The sequence below is a fragment of the Dipodomys ordii genome, unplaced genomic scaffold (genome assembly GCF_000151885.1).
Source record: "Dipodomys ordii isolate 6190 unplaced genomic scaffold, Dord_2.0 Scaffold18, whole genome shotgun sequence".
Taxonomy (NCBI): Eukaryota; Metazoa; Chordata; class Mammalia; order Rodentia; family Heteromyidae; genus Dipodomys; species Dipodomys ordii.
The window spans coordinates 6,364,423-6,387,365 of record NW_012267234.1 but is presented as its reverse complement, the minus strand read 5'-3'; the positions used below and the strand labels follow the sequence as shown (position 1 = coordinate 6,387,365).

The window sequence follows — 22,943 nt, the reverse complement described above, 5'->3', positions numbered from 1 at the left end:
CTATATGTATGGATTTGACAAAGCTGTATTGAACTGTAGCTGGCTGTTGGTATTATGCTCAGAGGTTATGAAGTGAGTAATTATAGTGATGCTCACAGTCCAATGGAAGTTTTCTTTGTTAACTTGAAAGTTTCCTGCTTGCTCACTGTTAGACTGTCAAATTGCCCTGGTCACCAATATCGTGGTTTGTTTAAAGGAAAAAAAATTAAAGAGTTATTTACAATAAAGGCTTATCATGAACAGGATTTAACAGTGCTTTCAAAATACATAACTCAGCTAGGGTGGCTCATGTCTGTAACCATAGCTACTCAAGAAGCTGAGATTTGAGGATAGTGGTTCACAATCAGTCTGGGCAGAAAAGTCCATGGGACTCTTATCTCTAATTAATCACCGAAAGTAGGAAGTGGAGCTATGACTCAAGTAGTTGAGCACCAGCTATGAGCAAAAAAGCTAAACAAGATCTAGAGGCCCTGAGTTCAAGCCTCACAAAACAAAACCTCTTATACACACATAAATACATAATACATACATACGTACATACATACATACATACAACTCCTGCCAGAGTGCCCTGGAGAAAGGAGGGTCCCTCTAGTCTAGCTCACCCAGAACTGGTAGAAAAAGAAAGCCCAGGTGAATTGTGGCAAACAAGATGGCTTTAAGAAAGAATACTTTCTGTATCCACGGATTTTGAGGTTTTGGACAAACTAATAGGCCTAGAATATTGTGTCAGGTTCACTGTGCTCATAAACTGCTTGGGTGAATGTCAGCTCCTTTGTACAATGAGTTTAAGATAATCAAATTAATATATCTATAAAAATCAATCAAATGCAAAAATAAAAAGGGGTATTTCTTGTGTCTGCATATGCTTTCAAGTGTTTTTCAGACTTTTGGAGGCTCTGTCAAATGCCGGCTGTATTATCTGTTCTCAGTCAGAAGGGTTCCCTGAGCTCAGAGGTAGGGTTTTGTTTACTTCCTTAATGTGAGACTCACTTCCTGCCTAGAGCCTCATATGAAACAGAAAACCCCTGGCCCAGTTCAGCTTCCTGTGTAACATCATTAAACATCCCCCCAGCAACCATTACTCAGAAACATCTTAGGTTAACTTGCACCTCTTGTAACTTTAGGTCGTAAAAGGCCTGAGAAGCCAATCCCTGAATATGGGTGTACACACAGATAACCTCTGGATTGGCTGAAAGAAACTGGTCCCAGCTGTTTCTTCTGTCCTAGAAAAAGAGACCCTGGGTATATCCACGCATTGCAGAATTTTATGTAGGTCATTTTCCTTCATCCTCTAGATCTGGAAAGTTGCTAGAAATTTGGGTGTGAAGAAGACCAGAGTCTAAGATATTTAGGTCTTACAGATCAAACTCAAAGAAACATTTTCTGAAATAGAGAAATAAAATGAATTAACACGCCAGTAACACTTTTTTTTTCTGACTTCAAAAGCAGCTTAATTAACTTAAATAAAAACCATCAGAAACAATGAGAAGTGCAAGACACTATGTTGAAAACGAAGTTTACAACTTGGGAGGAGAGGAGGGAAGAGTTGGGGCTGTGGGGAGGGAAGGGATGGTAGGGAAAAACAAAGAAGGAGGTAACAATCCTTGATAGGAAATATACTCGTTACCTTACTCATATAATGTAACCCCTCTGTACAGTATTTTTACAATAAAAAAAATTAAAAAAACCCATCAAAGCCTCTGTTGCATGAAATCTTTCAGTGTTCAAAATTTGATGTTTAAGAACAAACTTTGCTGGAAGTGAAGTTGTTGCTCAAAGTGGTACAGCACTAACCTTGAGCCAAAGAGCTCAGGCACAATGCCTAGGCTCCGAGTTCAAGACCCACCATTGACAAAAAAGAAAAAAAAAAGAACTTTGCCAATCAATTCACCATGTTTTCAGTGACCAAGAAACAGCTCACAAATTAACATTAAAATAACTTTTTCCTGATTCTAAAAATACTCACTGATCATAAAGACTACAGAAAAAAATCCATAATTTTGTAACCTGAAGGTGGAGGTATAGTAGGAAAAATTGGGATCTGACTGTAACTCGTGCCCTGGGGTTCTGTGTATGTGTTGGTGTGTGTGAGTGTATGTTTTCTTTTTCCTCTCTAATTCACTCAGCCTAAGATGACTGCAGAGCACAGTGACATTTTAATGGCCACTAGGAACTGTTTTAAGGCTCCATTATGTTTACTTAACCTGTCTCTTATTGTTGGTCCTTTATATCGTTTTTCTTTCTTTCTTTGTGAATAGCACTGAACTTAAAACATCAGGGCAGATGTACTCCATGCCCATTCTCAGGCTAGCCTTTAGAAGAGGGCTGCTGGGTATCTGGGCGGTCTCTGATTGTGACATGAGAGGCTCAGCATGTCACCTCCAGGAAACTAGGGTGAGTCTAGAGAGTTCTTTGCGAGGGAGCCTGAGGCACAGGAATTGTGGCTGTTTCTGGCCTGGACTCACTCCTCAGGGCTTGCCTGGGAAAGCAGGAGGTGGTGAGCTGTAGATACTGAGGCAGATGCTCCCTCCCTGCCCCCTCCGCCCCCCTGCAGGGCAGGGAGGGGTGGTGGGGTGCACTGGGTTTACTGCTCACAAACCCAAGCACCAGTGGCCAGGTGCAATTGCTTTTGTGGGTTGAGATTTTCGGTGCTCACGGGGCGGCTGGGGGCTGCAGGTAACTCTTATCCTGGGAAGGGTGGGCAAGGACACAGCACCAGTTTGTGTCCCAGGACCCCAGGACCACCTCTGGTACTCAACCAGGACTTTGGTAAAGGTCAGAAATTTGTTGACCAAATGTGCCCCCTAGTGGCCACCACGTGTAGCCATCTTCCAACCACAATTTCAACCCCAACTTTACCTCTGAATCGCAATGTGGCTCCCATGCCTACTCTGAGTCTCAACTGGCTCATCTGTGAAATAAAGTCATACCTTGCTTAGCGAGGAGGGAAGAGCTCAGGGATGATGCATCTCTTGCTACTTTTCTTTAGGTCAAGCTGGGAAACCAAAGACAGGGATGTTCTGATTCATCTGGAGGTGACTTTTGGGCTTCTTAGAGAAGGAGAGATCTCATGGGCTCCAAGGCTGGTTTCATGTGGGTTCCAAGAGCAGCCCCCACAGACAGGTGGAAAAAAGATCAGCTAGTGAATTGAACTCTGGAAATGAACTTACAACCATCAGGGAGTCTGTCCAAGAAAAGCGGCTAAATGTTGATAAGAATAGCAAGCTTTGTGGGATTCTAACATGCCCCTCTACCCAAGCATTCAGTCACAGTGAACACCAGCAGCCACTGGAAGGGCAGAATGGAGGCGGTGCTTTCCCAAATAACTGATAACAGTCAGCATCCAAAGGCCTGGCAATTCCCTGAAAGACCTCACTACAAGACTGTGTTTATGTGACCTGATTTGGACACAATCAGTGATAAAGGTTTAACCCAGGAGGTTTCTAGGCATTGCTGGCAGCCAGGGCATATTAGAAGATGTCCAAACATTTGAAAAGGAAAAGTTGAAGAATAAGCTGTTCATAGAGGCTTCTGGAAAGCTCTGGAATGTTCTTAGGAATCTAGAAGCCCCACCTGTGTAGAGCTGTGCATATGTTCAGGAAAGACTTTGGTTCAAATTGCAAGTGGTGCTGTAGCACTAAGTATGGAGGACCTCATGTGCTGTGAGTGAGAGGGAGCAGCGGGATTCGAAACAGGGACTGGGAGGGCGCTGGCAGGAGAAGAGGCTGGCTGGAGCATTCTTTGTTGTCTTACCATCTGTTTTCTTGGCGACTCAAATGTCTCCTTTCCCTCTGGATTCCTCTCATGATGGTGTCGGCAGGTGTATGCTTGTTTGCACATGCTTGTGTCAATGTGCATGCACAAGCATGTAAAGGCATGCATTGATGCATGCATGTGCATGCACACATATGAATATGCCCAGATGAACACATATCCATATGAACATGTATAGAAAACACATGTCCTTGCATGTTGTTCACACATATTTTTATGTGTGCATGCCTATGTGTATCAGTGCATGTACATGCGTGTGCACACATGTGTGTATGTAAGGCACATGAGTGCAGGTGGTTGGATGTGTTTGGAAATATACATGCATGAATGTGTATGTGTAAGCTACGTGGAAATGTGTGCGCATGCATATGTGTTTCCCCAGAGCTATCTTTGCTCCAGAAATGGAAGAATTTTGAGATTTTCCTTTATTTAAGTATAAAAAAATTACAGTACGTCTCATGCACCAGTGCGATCAATATATAGTCATTACCTATAGAGCGATTACCACGAGGATAGGAAATAGGAGGTTATAGGAATTGTTTCCCTAACTCAAAAAACTGAACTAAAAGTGTTAATCTAAATAGAAACCTGCTTAGTATGCACAAAACCCTTATTCTCTATGTCCAAGAGAGTGCGAAGCTGGTAAGTATCGTTAATAAAAAGATGATCATGGAAAACTAATGATTGGTTAAGCACATGTCAGTGTTATTTACAGTTGCGTGTGGGGGGAGGGGCCTTGCCTGGCTTGTGGGGGGTGTGTGTGGAGGGTGAGGGGAGCGAGGTCCAGGTGTCTCCTTCCCTGCCCTTCTGGGTCCATAAGGCCTGTTTGCAGAGCTTGGAGGGGGGAGGTGGATGGGAGTGGAGGGCATGGGGGGGGCACTGCCTTCCACAGGAAGTGCTTGAGGGTCGGTTCCCTGAGATGTGGCAACAGTGAGCTGGAAAGGCAGACGGATGGCACAGCAGTCATGGAGTCTGGCCAGACTTGCTGAGGGCAACATCTTGGAGGTTTCCAAGCCAGAGGTGCATAGGGAGAGAAAAAGCAAAAAGGAGAGAGCATGAGTGACCAGGTGAGGCAGAGGTGGGGAGGGGCGGGCTCTGTTTCAGTCTGCCTCCCTCCCGGTGAACCTGGTTGATGATGTCAGATTGTGGGGTTGGGTGGGGGGGGGATCACAGCCCCTTCTAGGCCCTTCTCCAGAGAGGGTGGGTGTGGAGGTGGTCCCCGGTCTCCACTATCCCTCCAGGATAAATTCACAGTTGCTTCAAGTTCAACAAGCCAGTTTCCCTGAACGGATCAACACTCAGCGGGTCACAGTTCCTGCGGCCATGGCCGGGGCGGGGCGGTGGCTGGGTCCACGCAGGATCCCAGGTCAGAAGCTGGCACAGGACCCCTTCCTCCCTGTCGCCAGGCCTGGGGAGGGGCTGGGTAGAGGCCTGTGTGTGTGTGTGTGTGTGTGAGGGGGTTACAGCAGGGTTGGGACTCTTGAGAGCAGGTACAATGGTGTCTCCCTTAGGGACTAGGCTTCAGAGAGTCTCTGGTCCTCCAGGTCATGGGTCTAGCCTTCTGTCTCCTGGCTGGCAGGCACCAGGCCTTCCCAGAGAGGGGAGAGGGGGTGTCCAGTGATCCTCAGGGAAAGCACCCCCGCCCTGCCCTCTTTCCACAAGCATTTGAACAGGCTACTTTGCTTGACAGCTTTTCAGTCAGGAAAAAGTCTTTGAGCTACATCTGTGATCTGGGGGACACAGCAGGGGCGGGGGAATGTGTCTATCCAAGCAGAGACAGAACACAGAGCCCTCAAGAATGGTCACTTCCCAGCCTTTTTAGGGGTGCCGGGATAGATCCCCCTGATGTATGGAGGACCTGGAGTTTGCTCCCTGGGGATTCGAAGGTCTTTGGCACCTACAAGGCAGGGGTGAGGGGCTGGGGGGGGCGGTTATCTCCCTGGAAGACTTGGTGAGTAGAGTGGAACTGGCCAAGGCTGCAGTGGGGTTTTAGGGGGACCCTTAGTACATCAGCTCCTCCCTGGGGTCGGATCCGTACAGCCCGGCTAGCGTCTTGAACCTGGGTCCCCAGTCGTTGAGAAAATCGTAATCGACGTCGGAGTCATCGGAGCCGGTGCCCAGGGAGCTGAGCGATTCGGCGACCGACTCGGAGCCCTCGAAGTCGTAGATGTGCAGCGTGTCGTAGGGCGGGCCCTCGGCGTCCTGGTCCGCCTCGTCCTTCTTCACCTGGATCATCACGGCCATCTCCCCGGGCGCACCCTGCGCCCCGGGGGCCACCCGCGGCTGCTTCTGCACCTGGCTGTAGACAGGTGGCCGGGCGTCCAGGGCCACCCGCTGGGGCTTGGCCCGGCCGTGCCGCACCGAGTTGAGCACCGACACGTCGTAGCTGGTCGTGTCCATCTCCCCTCCGCCCTCCTCGTCGTAGGTGACCAGCTGCTCGTGGATCTCCGGCACGTTCTTGCCGCTCGCCTTGGCCTGTTTCCGGAGCCGTCTCCGCAGGAAGATGAGCAGGGTGATCACTGCCAGCCAACAAGAGCCGCACACGGTCAGGACGTGGTCCGCTGGGCACCCGTCCCTCCCACGTCCCCTCCTGGGGCGCTGGGGATGGGCCATCCGCAGTGGGTGCAGCCCAGATGTATCAAGGTCAGCGTGAGGATGAGACTCGGTGCCAACTGCACTGAATGAGATGCTCAGCTAACCTCACCCCACGCCCTGGGTTTTCTCCTTTTCCCTTGGACAGCGGGTGCTGACTGAGCCCAAAGAGGCCTCACGAGCCAGGGTCAGTGGCATAGTGGAGATCAGCTTGAAGCTCTGGGGGGGTATGGCTGGGAGAGGGTCTGAGAATCCCAGGAAAGGGCGAATCAAGTGGTACAGAGCTCAAGCCATGCCTTGTAAAACAGGGGTGTCCTGAGCCTCAGTTTCCTTATCTGTAAGATGCTTGATTGTACGTGGCTTCTCTGTTTTGGCAAAGATGGTATATTAATCTCTCTCTCTCTCTCCTGGAGACCTTGTGTTCTCACTTTTGTTTTTCTTAAGGCTGGTGCTCTACCACCTGAGCCACACCTTCTCATCCAGAATTTTGCTGGTTAGCTGGAGATAAGAGTGTTGGGATTTTTTTTTTTTCCTGCTCAGGCTGGCTTAGAACCCTGATCCTCAGTTCTCAGCCTCCGGAAAAGCCGGGTTGTCAGGCGTGAGCCACTGCTGCATGGTTGAAATGCAGTTCTAGGGATAGGGGCAACGTCTTGTTTGTCATGAGTTCTACTCATTGTTGGGATTGAGGTCTCACGGAAGGGACGCGCCCAGCAGAGCCACTGGCAGGGAAGCTGGGCCCAGTCACTGCGGTGCGAGGGTGAGCCTCATCACCCAAGGGTTTCCTTGGAGTGTGTGTGTGGGGGATTTACACCCCTGGAAGGGGTTCCCCAGACATCCGCTGATGGATCAGCACCAGTGGGGCACCCACCTCCTCAGGAGGGCCCTGAGGCCGGGCCCCAGGCTGCCTTCAAGCCATGGCCGGAGGAAGGTTATTTCTTGAAGTGAAGCATAGGGGGAGGGGCTTTGCACCCTGGCCCCTCCCCCCCTCCCCCGGGCATCCCATTGTGCCTCCTCCCTGCCCCACGGGCACTGACCTGTGATGGTGAGGATGCAGAGGAAGATGGCTACCAGAGCCTGGATGCTAATGCCCACCTGGGCGGCCACCTCCTCGCAGAAGGTGAACTCGCCTTGCGCGTTGCATTTGCACACAGCCACCGCCAGCGTGTTTGTGCTTGTCAGGCTGGGCATCCCATTGTCCGAGATGAGCACGGGCAGGTAGTAGACTTTAGCATAATCCCGATCAAATGGCCCATACTTCACGGTGAGATTCGCTGTGTTATCTGCAAAGACCCAAGGCCACACAGTGAGGTTGTCAGCAGCATGCCCCACCCCGCCCCCCCTTTGCAGGGGAAGAAAGCTGCCCCTTTCTCCAGGAAGCCCTCCTTGATTGCATGTCAGTCCATCCTGGGCTGCTTCTCTACCCTTTTGCATCCCGTGTGTTCCTAGATCAGCCACCTGAGCCTGTTTTCTTTCACAGTGACTCAGTTTGAGAAAGTGCTTTGATCCAGCCTGAAAGAATGGCTCAGCCAGAATGTAAAATTCCTGCTCTGTTTTTGTGGGCAACAGGTGGCCCCTGTCTCCTAATTTCCCCCCAACACACACTGATCACACAGGCCTTACTCCTTTGGCTCAACTAATTATCCTGAGGTTTCACGTTCCCACGAGCAAGTGGGAGGTGGGGGAGGGGGTGGGGAAGGAAGTGAACTTGTGAAATGTCTTTGAGCATGGGACTAACTTGGAGGGCGGTTTCTGCTGTCTCTGAAAAGGCATCATAATAAAGGATGTCGACAATTGTAAAAACAATTCCTGGGTCCCCTCAGCCACCGAAAGAATGGTTACATTTGCCATGGTCTGTTTCAGAATAGCCTGACGCCAGGAAGAGACTTCCGTCCAAATAGTGACTCCCTCTCCCCACTCCTGTCGTTGTTTTCCTCTCTAAATCTGGGAATGGTGGCACAACCTTATAATTTCAGCTATTCAGGAGGCAGAAATTGGAGGATCACAGTTGGAGGCCAGCTTGGGCAAAAGTGAGATGCCCTGTGTGGAAAAACAACCTAAAAGCAAAAGGACGGGGGAGGCTTTCTCAAGGGGTAGTGCACCCGTCTAGCAAGGTCAAGGTCAAAGTACCTCCAGGAAAATACCACCACTACCAAAGAACTTCTCCAGGGATTTTTCTTGTTGTTGGTTATGGGCTTGAACTCTGGGCCTGGGTGCTGTCCCTGCACTCTTCAGCTCAAGGCTAGTGCTCTTCCATTTGAGCTACAGCACCACTTCCGGTTTTCTGGTGGTTTTATTGGAGATAAGAGTCTCACGGAGTTTCCTGCCTGGGCTGGCTTTGAACCGCGATCCTCAGATCTCAGCCTCCTGAGTAGCTAGGATTACAGGTGTGAGCCACCAGCACCTGGCTTTAGGGATCATTTTAAACCATCCTAATTTTCAGACCCCTGGCTTCTCCACCTCTTCCTTCTTCCCTTCCCCCTGGTTCAGTCACTGTGGACAAAGGACAGACACGCTGCCTTCTGTAGAACCTTGAGAACTTGCAAACAACAGAGGCTCTAAAAGCCATTCACTGGATTTCAATCAGACCCAGTTGCATCTCATGATTTCTGCAGACTTGCAGGACTTCCAAAGGGGATCTAAGACCAATCTCTTGGCTTGGTCCTTGATTTTGGTGTTTCAAGGCTCAAATAATTCCCCCCCCGTATATCCCCACTCCCCATCCTGTTAAGAGCCAGCCCACTGCTCTGATGCGTACCATGATTATCCGTGAGGGTGAAGTTGCTGTTGTCTGTGTTCAGGGTGAACTTGAACTTGACATTTTTTGGTGTTATGTCCTCATCGATTGCGGAGATCTGCATGACCAGCTGGAGATGGAAGAGACAGACGGTGTGGTTTGGGGGTGGCCAGCGGTTCAGTGATGGTGTCCAGGACTGCCTCTTCTGCAGTTCTAACCTAAATAGTCTCCCAAATCCATTTTTCTACCTCCGCCCTGTTCCCATATGTCTAATTTTCTCTTTAGCCATTCTCCTGGAGCCTCAGTCTCCCCATCTGTCAAATGATCGCCTATTTAGCCTTAGTCTCAGGGGAACAAGTGTTTCCCCTGGACTCAGCCAGACTCACTTTGCCCGGCGGTGCATTCTCACACACTTTGGGCTCGTAGGGCTGCGCGAACTTCGGGGCGTTGTCATTCTCATCCAAAACTTCAATGTGGACCTGCACGATGGACTCCTTGCCTGTGGAGAGTCCTGTGGGGAGAAGAAGACATTGTCACCACCATGGGCTCCACGGCTGCCCGCCTTTGTTTGTGGCAAGGCGTTCTGAAGGACTTTCCACATTCTGCCAGCAGAGGGTGATGTCGATCTCCAGAAGAGAGGCCTGCAGGATGGAAGAAGGGCATGTGGAGACCCGGAAACCTCAGGTGAGGAGGGTTATTACTCAGGGACAGGCACACCGGGCCGGCAAGGCACAGGTGGCTCAGGCCTGTAATCCTAGCTACTCAGGAGGCTGAGATCTGAGCATCATGGTTTGAAGCCAGCCGAGGTAGGAAAATCCATTAAACTCATCTAATTAACCACCAAAAAGCTGGAGGTGGAGCTGTGGCTCACATGATAGAGCACTAGTCTTGAGCAAAAAAAGCTCAAGGACAGCACCCACGCTACCAAAGCCCTGGAACCAGCATGCGCACACGTAGGCACACACACACACACACACACACACACAACTCTATCATATTGGAAAAGGTTTAAATTAATAAAATTAACAATTAAGTCACTAAATCAACCAAATCAGTAGAATTGATTAATATGTATTAATAAATAATTATGTAATTATTGAAATAATGTAACCCTTCCCTGAGTCTCTGTGGGTTCTTGATACAGTGGCCTGTGAATTTTGCTTTGGGAGGGTGGCTGTGATTCTCTCTCCCCTTTTCCTTTTCCTTTCCCTTTCCCTTCCCTTTCCCATCCATTTCCCATCCATTTCCCTTCCCTTTCTCTTTCTCTCTCCCTCCCTCCCTCCCTCCCTCCCTTCCTCCCTTCCTTCCTTTCTTCCTTCCTTCCTTCCTTCCTTCCTTCCTTCTGTTTATACTCTATTTGGGTTTAAAAATGGCTTTTTATTATCTTTAAGTAGTTACTCAAAGGAGTTTCAATTCAGCATACCCATTTATGAGGACATTGTGTCTTGTACTCAATATTAGCCTTTCATCATTCTCCCCCATCTCTCCCAAACCCACCAATTCCCTCGAGTTACCCGATCGATCGTGACTCTGATACAGGTCAAGCATGCGCCCCACCTCCTCCCTCCAGCTTCCGCCCCTGCTTCAGTTAGAATTTACACTCTTCAGTTGAAAGCGGCCTCACCGTTTGAACTCGGCCTGTGAGCTGGTGCATCCCTCCCTTCCACAAAGGACCCTTTCCTAGCCTTCGCTGCTATTAATCACTTGATACTCGCACAGCTCTTCCCATGAGACTCGCAGGGAGATGTCCGAGAAGCTGTGTGTAGTAAGTACCTTGGGTAGTTTTCATCCTACATGAAAATACTTACCTGTGCAGCCTGCTTCCTACCAATGCTTCTCCAGTGATGATGCGAGTGAAATCCCAGGCTTGGGGCCAGAGATTCTGCATTTCTAACAAGACCTCAGGTTGCCCCCATGCTGGATCACACTTGAGGATGCTTCAGCAGGTGCTAAAATACCTCTAGAGGGCCCCAAATGCCAGATTACACCAGATGTGAAAGAATAAGGCCAAAGGAAAAACACCCAGGTCCCCTGGCACACAGGAACCACACTCACCATTAGAATCCAGTTCTCTGGCCTCGACAGTCAGGTTATACCAGGGGTAGACTTCTCTGTCCAGTTCTTTCTCGTTGTTAATAGCTCCATATTTGTTTATGCGGAAGAATTGGCCTTTGTCACTGGTCTTGCGGATAGAGTATCTGCCCGGGGAAGAAAGAATTCCGTAACTTCTTATTGTCTGCTGAGTTCATCCTCCTCAGTATGGTGGTTCAGGCCGTTCAAGTCTATCTCTGGCCTCTTCCATCCCCCCCCCCCTTCTTACCACTCATCACATGCTACCACTCAATGTAGTGAGCATGGACGGCCATACACCAACACAGAGGGAGTGAGGGGATTGAGACAGTGGACTGAACCGGGTATCTGAGACTCCATCAACAGCACGTTCAGAGGCGACTGAGTGACACTACAATCAACTATACCATAGCTGGGACTTTTGTTTTTCCCTTGGTATGTGTGATTACTGAGCTGACAGGTGAGCAAGAGCCAGGGAGAAATAAAAAGGGAGCCAGAAATGGTGACTCCAACTGGTAATCCTAGCTACTGGACACGGGCAATGGCAGTGTGAGGCATACAGATTTATTAGATTCTGTCTTCACGAATGGCTGGATGCATTGATGTGTAGCTGGCATCCTAAGTGATTGGAAAAAATGCAAATAAGAGGATTGCAGTGCAGGCTGGCCTAGGCATAAAATGAGGCCTCGCTTGGAAATAATCAACATGACAAGGAACTGCTGGGAAGGATGATATTGATACATGCTGGTAGCATACGTAGTGATCCATGGGAAATCAAGTTACCGGAAGGAACACACACTCACTCTTTTTTTTTTTTTTTTGTTGGTCGTGGGGCTTGAACTCTGGGCTTGGGTGCTGTACTCTTCAGCTCAAGGCGAGCCCTCTACCGCTTAGTGCCACTTCCGGTTTTCTAGTGGTTTATTGGAGATAAGAGTTTCACGGACTTTCCTGCCTGGGCTCCTCAGATCTCAGCCTCCTGAGTAGCTAGGATTACAGGTGTGAGCCACTGACACCCAGCTCACACTCACTCTTAATGTCACCATGCTTCTGGGAGAATGTGACACAAGGGTCCCCTTGGTGACTGAGGTTGGAGGAGAGGAGTCTGAGACAGGGGAGTGAGTGTTATGGTCTACAGGTGTTCCTCACAAGCGCATGTGTTGGAAATGGAATCCCTAGTTGTGTGGAGGTTGGGCCTTTGGAAGAATTGGGTGGGCTTCTAAGGATGGGGACCCCCAGGATGACATTAGTGGCTTTATAAGAAGCAGAAGAGACACTTGAACTGGCCAGTTTGCTCTCCTCATGTGATGGCTTCTGTTGTGTTATGATAGTGCTGGAACTGTACTCCTGGACTTCCCTTTAGTCCAAACTATATAAGCTTACTATAGTTCTCTCCCTCTCTCTCTCTCTTTCTCTCTCTCTCTCTTGAACCACAGTACCACTTCCGGCTTTTTCTGTGTATGTGGTACTTGAGGAATTTTTGGAACCCAGGACTTCATGCATGCTAGGCAAGCACTCTACCACCGAGTCACCTTCCCAGCCCGAAGCACACCAGAGTTCTCCTCTTTAGAAAGAACCCTGCCTTTGGGAGGGCCTTATAGTGATAGAAAATCAATTAAGATATAACTGACGAAAGGAGCACAATGTGATCCAACAATGAAAAACAATCAATGTAAAGCCAGCCCCACAAAGAAATGACAACAAATCCAGCATACAGCAATCTGTGTGCCCATGTGGCCTGAGAAGGAAGATTAGACTGGACCCACATCAAACCCCTCCCCTTAGTGTGTGGGTCATAAACATTTCCTTTACAGACCTGTGTGTTGTTTCTCTGTATGGTGTAGACCCTGAAATTCTTCGTGTGTGTGTGTGTGTGTGTGTGTGTGTGTGTATAACAAAGGGGCTTCAAGATGTCGTCTGGTTGGTTGCTTTCTGCACTGTCAAGTCTGATTGTATGGTGATCATGTTAACTGTGGTCCAAAGAAAAGGTCCCCTGCCCCCTTACCCAATGGCACGCTGAGCTTCGTCCGGGTCTTTGGCCACCACAGTGCCGATCAGAGGTTTCTTCTGGTTCTCCCGCAGCTGGAACTGGTAGAAGTGTTGCTGGAAGACGGGCGGCTCGTCCACATCACTGATGTTGATGATGACGCGGGCTTTGCTCCTGCTGGAGATACTGCTTAGGTACTGCAGGTTGATGGTGGGGTCTGTGGCTTCAATGGTGAACGTATATTGTCGGATGTGTTCATAATCCAGCCGCTGAGAGAGAGAGAGAGAGAGAGGGAGAGGGAGAGACAGAAAAGTGGTGATACTTGCTGTGAGCCAGGCGGGATCTGTGTGGCCTCCACACGCACAGTGGCCTGGCCCAGGGAGATTTCCCAGGCGACCAGGGAGCTGTCTTCAGCTCGTTTCAATTCACTCCCTGGGATGCTATCCAATCCTAATGCTCTGGGTCCGGCCCTGATCCAAGCATCTACTGTGGACACACAGTGGATCAGCCTTGGTGCTGCTGTCAAGGAAATCACAGATCAGGTCCTCCCGGGAGCATGTCTTTGTTCAAGAAGCTTCTCCGGGGCTTCTTGCTTAATTCAAATGCCCATTCATCCTTCATGAAGCCAGTGAAGAAAGACCACCAGTGGGCCCCCTCCCCCTGCCCATTACCCATCTGCTTATTCATGAGCTCAGTTTTCGTCCTGTACACGGTTCCTGGAGCTTTCTGGAATCATCTCCCCAATAAGCAAATGACACCAAATAAATCTCTGCCCGAGGCTCAGGATCCCCAGTGCTCTGTCTGGCTTGGAGCATTCTCCTTTGACAGCCTCTGGGCCTCCGGCGTGATAGCACTGTGGCTGGCCTCCATACCTTCATGGGCTTGATGATCCCCTTGTTGTGGTCCGCATCTGTCTCGATGGTGAAGGTGTCTCTGTACTCGCCTTGCATGATGCTGTACTTGGTCATCCGGTTTTCAGGCTCATCCGGGTCCTCAACCAACAGGAAGCCCACGGAGCTTCCCACACGCACGTCTTCAGGCACCGTGAATACGTACAGGTCTGATACAAATAGGGCACCCCAAGGGGGTACTGGGTTAATAACGTTAATATGGTATTACCCTTTCCTATGATCTTGCTCATGTATGTGTATGTGTGTGTTTAAGGCATGTATACTGCAGTATATATATACATGTATATTATAATACTGGGGATTGAACCCAGGGCTTTGCATGTGCTAGTCCAATGCTCTATCACTGATCAACATCTCCAGCCTTTTTAAAAGATGGAGTGGGTTTCACTATGATTCTCCTGAGCCCTAGATTACAAGCATGCATGACTGTACCCTTCTATCTTCCCATATATACATATATATTTTCATATAGATATGCACATTTTTTTTGGTTGGTCATGAGATTGAACTCAGGGCCTGGATGCTGTCCCTGACCTTTTTTGCTCAAGGCTAGTGCTCTACTACTTTGACTCACAGCTCCACTTCCAGGTTTTTAGGTTGTTGATTAAGAGTCTCAGGGATTTTCCTTCCCCAGCTGGCTTTGAACTCAGATCTCAGCTTCCTGAACAGCCACCAGCACCTGGCTATTTTCCCATATTTTGACACAGGAAATTGTCATGATAAACTATTGATAACAGCAATTATATTGATGCCCCTTGGGATTCTGGGCCCCAAGGCCAAAAGGCCTGCCTTATTTATTGGTCCATCCACCCAACAAGTAGTCATTGCTAAAGGACTTATTAATTGACAAGAGAGACAAATCTTGTCTTCAGGGAGCTTACAATACACACCAGGCCACTTCAGGAGGACTGGTGTCTTTGGGGTGACCAGGCCTCTGAATGGCACCTGCAGTTGTGGTTGTAGTGAAGAGAGCCCCTTGACCTTTCCTTCCCACCCACCCAGGGCATGGAGAAAGCTCTTGGTGAGCACTTTTGGAAGAGAATCAGTGTGTGGGTGCAGCCAGGTCCCATCCCTGGCTGTCTCTCAGTTCACTGCGTCACAGGGATTTTTGTGGGTGGGGCTGAGTCTTGCTATATGGGAGAGCTGGCTTCTGATTGCATAGTGTCTGGGTGAAACCACCCTGTTTCGCACAGTAGGGCTTAGGCACCGTGCCAGTACCATGAGGAGTTTGAGTCCTCTTTGTCCTATAGGAAAACCTGTGCTGGGGCCAGCTGGATGGCCTCTCAAGTGAAGCACAGGCATGGAGGCATCTGAATGACTCAGGACCTCAGGTCAACCCTGAGGAGTGGGGAGAGAAAGAGGGATTTGGAGCATTTTCCCCGGAGTCCCAAACTCAGTGAATCTGAATGATCCCAACCAACCCCCTACCCAGCCAGGGTGCCAGGGATGGGGCTCACCCTGAGTGAAGATGGGGAAATTATCGTTGACATCTTTCAGAGTGATCAGCACGGTGGCAGTTCCAGATTCTCCATGGAGACCCTGGGCATCTCGCGCCTCCACCACCACCTCGTATTTAGATTGCCTCTCACGGTCCAAGTTTTTGTTTGTTGTGATAATGAGTCCTGAAAAAGTGTTCCAGGGAGAACCATATTACCCAAAGAGCTTTGAGGCAAATAAAAATGCCCCTGCCTGGCCTAGAAAGAGCCAGAGCTGTCTACAACTCCACTGGCCAAACAGTGTGCTCTGATATTGGTACTACCCACTCAGAACTCTGTGTTTAGAAAGATCATGAGGCCATATCCAGGCTCAGAGTGGGAGAGTGCAGTGATGGATTAGTGATGTCTGCCTTGGTGCACCACAGAATAGTAGTGGCAGCTACCCTCTGTGTTCATTATTCTTCTGAAAGACAGGATGCTCCTGCCTTGCTTCTGGCACTCAGTCCTGGCAGTTTTATTTTTCCTTCTATTTTGCTAAATTAAACTAAATTTGACTTGAGAAAACCTCTGTACTTAGATCCTTCAGTCCCGTAATGAACGGCAACTAAAAACTTAGAGGACTTAGGCCCAGCCAACCACAGCTAGCCAGTTGTTCTATTTAAATAAGGCAACCATGTATCAGCTGTTTCTGGACCTCCTTTCTGTGTTCTCTACATTAGTTCCTTTTCCTGTCCGTATGTGCTATCATGATCACTGTATCATCATCCTTATCACTTGCAGTTTCTCTGAACCTGTGTTGGTTCTGGACTACTCAATTCGTAAATTAAGTTCTACTGAATTCAATTTGTCTCAAGCCTTTCTTGTAGCAGGTCTCACGGGTGTCAGTGTGGCCCTGCTGTGTTCAGGCAGCCTTACCCCAGGTCTCTAGAGGGTGAGTCGCAGTGCTGGGTTTGGCAATCCGAGCTGTCTAAATAAAGAACGGCTACTCAGCAGTCCCTGCTGTCTTATGGTTATGGTTTTGGGGAACAAGTTCCTGATTTTGGTACTGGACTTGAGATATGTCTCAGGCTACCATTGGTTATTTCCTTCTTCCCTGTCTCACCCCTGTCTCAAATCCCAGGCATACTGGGATTTGAACTCAGAACTTTGCACTTGCCAGGTAGTCTCTCTATTACTTGAGCCAGTCTCTACCTTGTTTTTTTTTCTTTTGGGTCCGGTTGTGGGGCTTGAACTCTGGGCCTGGGTGCTGTCCCTCAGCTCTTCAGCTCAAGGCTAGCACTCTACTACTTGAGCCACAGCACCACTTCCGGCTTTTTTCTTTTTGCTTCTGTGGTGCTGAGGAATCGGACCCAGGGCCTCATGCATGCAAGGCAAGTGCTCTACCACTGAGCCACCTTCCCAGCCCCTCTACCTTGTTTTCATGTGAAATGTCCATCATTCCATGGGCCAGTGTGGTTCCATGGCTAGTGATACATGTCAGGCTGGCTTGTCCCTCAGCCTCGGTGCCTGGAAACGTTCCCCCCTTGCCCTAACCCTTGAGGATTAGCCACACTGACCAGAATTGTCGATGGCAAAATTCTCATTTCCTTTCAGGATTTGGTACATGACAGAGGCATGGTCGGCCACGGTAGGGTCGTCTGCATCCACGGCGGTGACACGGATGACGGGGGTCCCTGGGGAGAGGAGAGTCCTGGGGTTGCTGCCTGTGATTCTGGTCCCCGTTAGCCCATTTCCAGATGGGGTACTGCTGTCCCCTCATCCCCAGCCCCATGTTTGAAGGACAAGACTTGTGTTTACATCCCCCGAGAGCCCTAGTAAGGGCAAAGGTGTAGTGGCAGTGGGGGGCGGGGTGTGGCGGTCCAGGCAGGTGAACTGTGAACTGGTAGTGTGTGCATGGGTGGGAAAAGGAGGAGAGGATGGCTGATGTGAGGAGTAGAAATTCAAGAAAGCAAGGAGCTGTTTTTCCCTGTCCTTCAAGGGTGCATACAAAGGGCTGGGAAGTAGAGGGTGACCTTCATCTTCTGGGGCTCTAGGGTTTTGTTTTGTTTTTGTTTTTGTTTTTTTTTTTTGCCAACATTAGGGCTCAAACTCAGGGCCTGGGCTGCTATCCTCTTAGCTTTCTGTTTTTTTTTTTTTTTTTTTGCTCCAGGCTGATGCTCTGCCACTTGAGCCACAATACCACTTTTGGCTTTTTGCTGGTTAACTGGAGATAAGAGTTTCTTGGACTTTCCCACCTGGGCTGGCTTTGAACCTTGGTCCTCAGATCTCAGCCTTCTGAGTAGTTAGGATTACAGGCGTGAGCCACCAGCACCCAGTCATCACCTTCAGTTTTCATAGGGAGGTCTGACCCTAGGGCCCTAGTCAGGGGATTGTGGACAGGGATAGAGGGGGACTTTCTTTTCTAGTGCCTCTGGAAATAGGACAGAGGAAGGAATAACTTGCTAAGCTTGGGTCTAGACTGATGACACTTCAGGCCCAGGGCTCAGACCCAGCCTCTACTATATGGTCCCTAGACAGGAATGTGTATATATATATATATATGTGTATATTATATATATTATATACATACATATATATGTGTATATATTACACATAATATATACAAAATTTATACAAATATATAATATATACAATAATATATACAAATATATACACATATATGTGTATATATTATATATTACATATTATATATGTGTGTACATTATATATATCATATACATATTACCTTGGTGGCGTGGCTTGTACTAATTCATATGCAAAGGGCACCCTCTTGGCATGTCAGGCCTGGGAGTTAAGGGCAATAGGGTGGGGTGAGGTGGTTCCAAAGATTAATGAGATATATATCTCTGATGGTCAATGCTCAAACTATGATCAGGATCAGGGTTCAGTACGGATCAAAGTTAGAGCTTAGTTTTAGGGACCTCTATTTTTCAATTGTATAAAGGGACAAGAGAATCGCAGCAGCCATGGCCCTGAACGCCCTGACCCTTGACCCCCGGCAATGAGGTGGCTGATGTGAGCAGAGGCTGGAGAGGAAGGAGGGGGGAGGGGCAGGGACAGGTCTGGACGTACCCACGGGTGACATCTCGCGTACGGACGCGTTGTACAACCGGTGTGTGAACATGGGCCAGTTGTCGTTGATGTCGTGGACTTTGATGGTGAAGTTGGAAGGAGGCTCGAGGTTCTTGTTGGTGTCCTTGTCCACGATGAGGGCGGTGAGGTGGTACTCTGGAATCTTCTCCCGGTCCAGCCTCTCAAAGGCCTGCACATCCCCTGTTTCTGAGTTCACCTGGAACACCTTGCCGACAGAGTCTCCTTGGAGCACGTACTTGGCATTCTTCCGGTTCACATTGGAATTGATCTGGGGGAGGGGAGGGAGAGGCACCATGCTGGGAACAGGCAGGGTAGTGGTGCATATGTGCAAGTTGTGTGTGTGTGTGTGTGTGTGTGTGTGTATAAGCCTGCATGTAAATGTGCATGCTCTATCCTAGGGATCGAACTCATGCACACTAAACAGCACATCCCAATCTGAGCTATTCTGCCAGTCTCCTGGTGCACTGCTTATTTCCGAGAGTTGCTTTCTTCTTGGGTGGAGCCTTGATCTTTCTATTTGTGCTTTCCCAAGTTGCTGGGATGATGAGCTAGGAGAAGTCTTTGATTGAGATGGAGTCTCATGAACTTTCTTCTGGACCAGCCTTCAACTGAGATTCTTGCACTCTCTGCCTCCCAAGTAGCTAGGATTACAGGCATGAGCTACCTTGCCAGGCTGGTAGTGAAGCTTTTATTTTTTATTTTTAAACTTGACAAGTTTCTCCAATTGATCACTAGTGAGCAGTTCTTTGCCAAGTCAAGGCACACACCACAGTGCTATCAGTCCCCTAGCATTGCTTAAGGCCTAGAACAGTGCCTGGAACGTAACAGGTACTCCAAAAAACTTTGTGGTGTAGAGTTTGAACTTAGAGCTTTGTTCTTGGTAGGCAGGTGCTCTACCACCTAAACCATACCTCCAATCTTTGTTCTTTTTTGCTTTCTAGTTAGTTTTTTCAGATGAGTTTTCATGTTTTTGTCTGAATCTTGCCTTGGATCATGTTCATCCAACTTCTACCTCCTGTCTAGCTGGGATTACACGCATTTAGTACCATACCTGGCTTAGATACTTTTTTTTTTTTTGGTTGGTCATGGGGCTTGAACTATGGACCTGGGCACTGTCTCTCAGCTCTTCAGGTCAAGGCAAGTGCTCTACTACCTTTTCCGGTTTTCTGGTGGTTTATTGGAGATTAGAATCTCACAGACTCTCCTGACTGGGCTAGCTTCGAACCGTGATCCTCATATCTCAGCCTCCTGAGTAGCTAGGATTATAGGCATGAGATGGGCACCCGGCTGAGATTTTGTTTTTGAGCGGAAGAATACATTTAGTGCTGTTGGAAGGCAAGGGGGATTCTCTCTCTCTCTCTCTCTCTCTATATATATATATGTGTGTGTGTGTGTGTGTGTGTGTGTGTGTGTGTTTGTCTTCCAAAGTACCTAATCTGTTTGACTTGTTTCCTCATCTGTGAAATGGAGCTATGACAGTTTCTGAGGTTCTGAGGTTGAGTTGCTCTAAGGCATGGAGTTGTACTTTTCAAAATGAGCCCAGGAAATCTTGATCTTTTCTGTTGTTCCAGGACCAGGAAGTTCCAGCAGGTTGTGTGCTGGGGCCAGTTTTATATTGGCATGGCTCTTGAGATTCAACTGAAAAGTTCAGTATTCTCTCCGAGCTGGCTGTTAAACACAGCTGTTACATTAAAAATTGAACCACATACACTTAGGAGCCAATAAAGCCTTAAACACAAAGGTCAACAAATATTGAGAATTTATCACTGGCTAACGATCCTTGCATTCCACCACAGTCTTGAGATGTTCGCCGCCTTCAGCGTGAGTATGCTGGCGGTGGTGGCGGTACTAAGTTGGGGATGTGTCTTGTCCCAATTCTGCCCTCAGGGAGGCCCTCTGGCAGCTTAAAACAGCTGCAAAGACAGCGTTTACACTGTGGAAATCGGCAGATGCTGGGCAGCAGGCTGGCTTCTCCTGCGGGCCTGTTGTCAAATATTTATCAGCATTTCTGCTGCTGGTCAATTTACTTTGGGGATGGTCATAAAATGTCTTCTTTTTGGAGATTTACTGTGCCCAGTCTTACAGAAAAGAACTCCCATGAGCCTCATTTAACCCAGAATTTTCCACCATTTTTATAATACCGAGACTTTTTTTCCCCCTTGTAACACATACTATTAGTGTCCCAAAGAATAAAATGTACAGAATAATGTGTCAAGACCCTTCCATTGAACACATCTTTTTTCTTTTGCTGGTCCTGGGGCTTGAGCCTCTGCTCTGGGCTCAAGGCTAGCACTCTACCACTTGAGCCACAGTACCATTTCTGGCTTTTTCTGTGTATGTGGTACTGAGGAATTGAACCTAGGACTTGATGTATGCTAGGCAAGCTCTCTACCACTGAGCCAACATTCCCAGCCCACTGAACACATCTCTCAGTAAATGCTGGCTATTATTAATGATAAAATCACAAGTTAAAGGCCATTAGAAGGTCAGGACTGTTGAACATTCTGTTCATAAAAAAATTCTAAGATAATATCAAGACCATAAGCTAATGGTATCTCAGTCACACAAACTGGTACTCTTCTAGAAGGTTAGAATGAGTAGATGTTAATAGGAAAAATATATAAATTTGAGGTGACCGCCCCCATGGTGGGGACACAGAGACATGCAGAGACTCTGCTGACTCTGAGGACTGAGCTTGGACTCCTAGAGATGGCAGAATGTGGGGTTCAGATACAGTAAGGGTGCATGGACAAGCCCGGGGGGAGGGGAGAACCAAGAGAGAAGCTGCAGTTTCAGGGAGAAAGTGGGAGGTTCCAGAAGGCTAGGATCCAATCCCATGAGGTCTAGAAAGTGTTCTTAGGACTTTAGCAGTTATTGGAACCCCTGGGGCAAGAAATGGCAGCTAGGGCATGGGGCTGAGAAGCAGGAGAAGGTGAAGGCGGTGGGGCCAGAAGGGAGGACCCTATGCCTGGAGGAGGAAGAGGGGAGGGACGGGGTCCATGGCTGGTTACCGCGAGCACCCTGGGGGCACAGCTTGAGGCTCCTGAGGAGGACTCAATGCCCTGTGGCCAGGATGCAACAGCTAGGTGGGGCCAGAAGCGATTCCTTACTTCTTCAGGGACCATGGGAACCAGGAGGAGGCCTAGTGTGGGGCCCTGTGGGACTCGTCCAGATTGCAGTGAGATGCTGTCTTTACTGGGTTTTGGGGTGTGTGATGGGACCATCAGGCAGTGATGCTAGGAGGTGGTGAATCAGAGGGTGGCGGGAACTGGAGCAGTAAAGAGTTTGTGGGTATCTAAGTTTCTATTTGCTTCCCCTAATTTTCCTTAAATAGATGATTGACTGACGGATTGATTTTGGTGCCAACACTAGGGCTTGAATTCAGTGCTTGGGTGCTGCCCCTTAGCTTTTTCTCTTGAGGCTGTACCATTTGCATGTCAACATCCCTTCCAGTTCGTTACTGGTTAATTGGAGATAGGAGTTCTCACGGATTTTACTGTTCAGGCTAGCTCTGAACTGTGATCCTCAGATCTCAGTTTCCTGAGTAGCTAGGATTACAGACATGAACTATTGGTGCCTGGCTCGACTTTATTTTATTTAATTTGTTTTTTGCCAGTCCTGGGGCCTAAACTCAGGGCCTGGGCTCTGTCCCTGAGCCTCTTTGTGCTAGCACTTTACCACATCAGCCACAGTGCCACTTCTGGCCTTTTCTGTTTATGTGGTACTGAGGAATTGAACCCAGGGCTTCATGCATGCTAGGCAAGCACTCTACCACTAAACCACATTCCCAGACCCTCAATTATACATATACATATATATATATATATATATATATTAAAGATACTATACAGAGGGGTTACAGTTACATGAATAAGGTAATGAATACACTTCCTATCGAGCATTGTTACCCCCTCCTTTGTTTTTCCCCTACCGTCCCTCCCCAAGCTGTAAAGTTCATTTTCAAGGTAGTGTCTTGTACATCTCATTGTTACAATGGACCCACCTGTATCCTCCCCTCCCCAAATTAGAAAAATGTATATACAAGATGCAGGGCACCAGAATCAAATACAGTGAAAACAGGGGTTATACTATGGAGGAAGAACATACCAAAGAAACAAAAAAAAAATCACACAGTATATTGTAAGTACATTTGAAATAACATCAACAGAGATAAAAACTCTTTTATCCCTATCTTGGGGTTCATTTTGCTTAGCATCATCTTGTATGGTCATATGTACATAGCTTTTGGCCTTTTCTGCTTGTCCTAGACATATACTAGTTATTGCAAGTAAGGGAAACCATGGGACCTATGTTTCTTTGGGTCTGGCTTACTTCACTTAATATGA

General features: G+C 48.3%; 1 protein-coding gene across 1 annotated transcript in view; it reads right to left on the bottom strand.

Moving 5' to 3' along the window:
* Positions 1-4,184: 4,184 nt before the first annotated feature.
* The window catches only part of Cdh5 (cadherin 5, type 2 (vascular endothelium)), a 33,784-nt gene continuing 15,025 nt past the window's right edge, over positions 4,185-22,943 (bottom strand). The window contains exons 3-12 of the mRNA XM_013013023.1: positions 18,577-18,865; positions 17,061-17,177; positions 15,526-15,690; positions 14,030-14,217; positions 13,176-13,426; positions 11,159-11,301; positions 9,490-9,614; positions 9,125-9,233; positions 7,404-7,649; positions 4,185-6,296 (exon numbers count right to left, since the gene is read on the bottom strand). Of these exons, the coding sequence (XP_012868477.1) occupies positions 5,779-6,296; positions 7,404-7,649; positions 9,125-9,233; positions 9,490-9,614; positions 11,159-11,301; positions 13,176-13,426; positions 14,030-14,217; positions 15,526-15,690; positions 17,061-17,177; positions 18,577-18,865 (2,151 nt within the window). The 3' untranslated portion in view covers positions 4,185-5,778. The remainder of the gene's footprint in view (positions 6,297-7,403; positions 7,650-9,124; positions 9,234-9,489; positions 9,615-11,158; positions 11,302-13,175; positions 13,427-14,029; positions 14,218-15,525; positions 15,691-17,060; positions 17,178-18,576; positions 18,866-22,943) is intronic.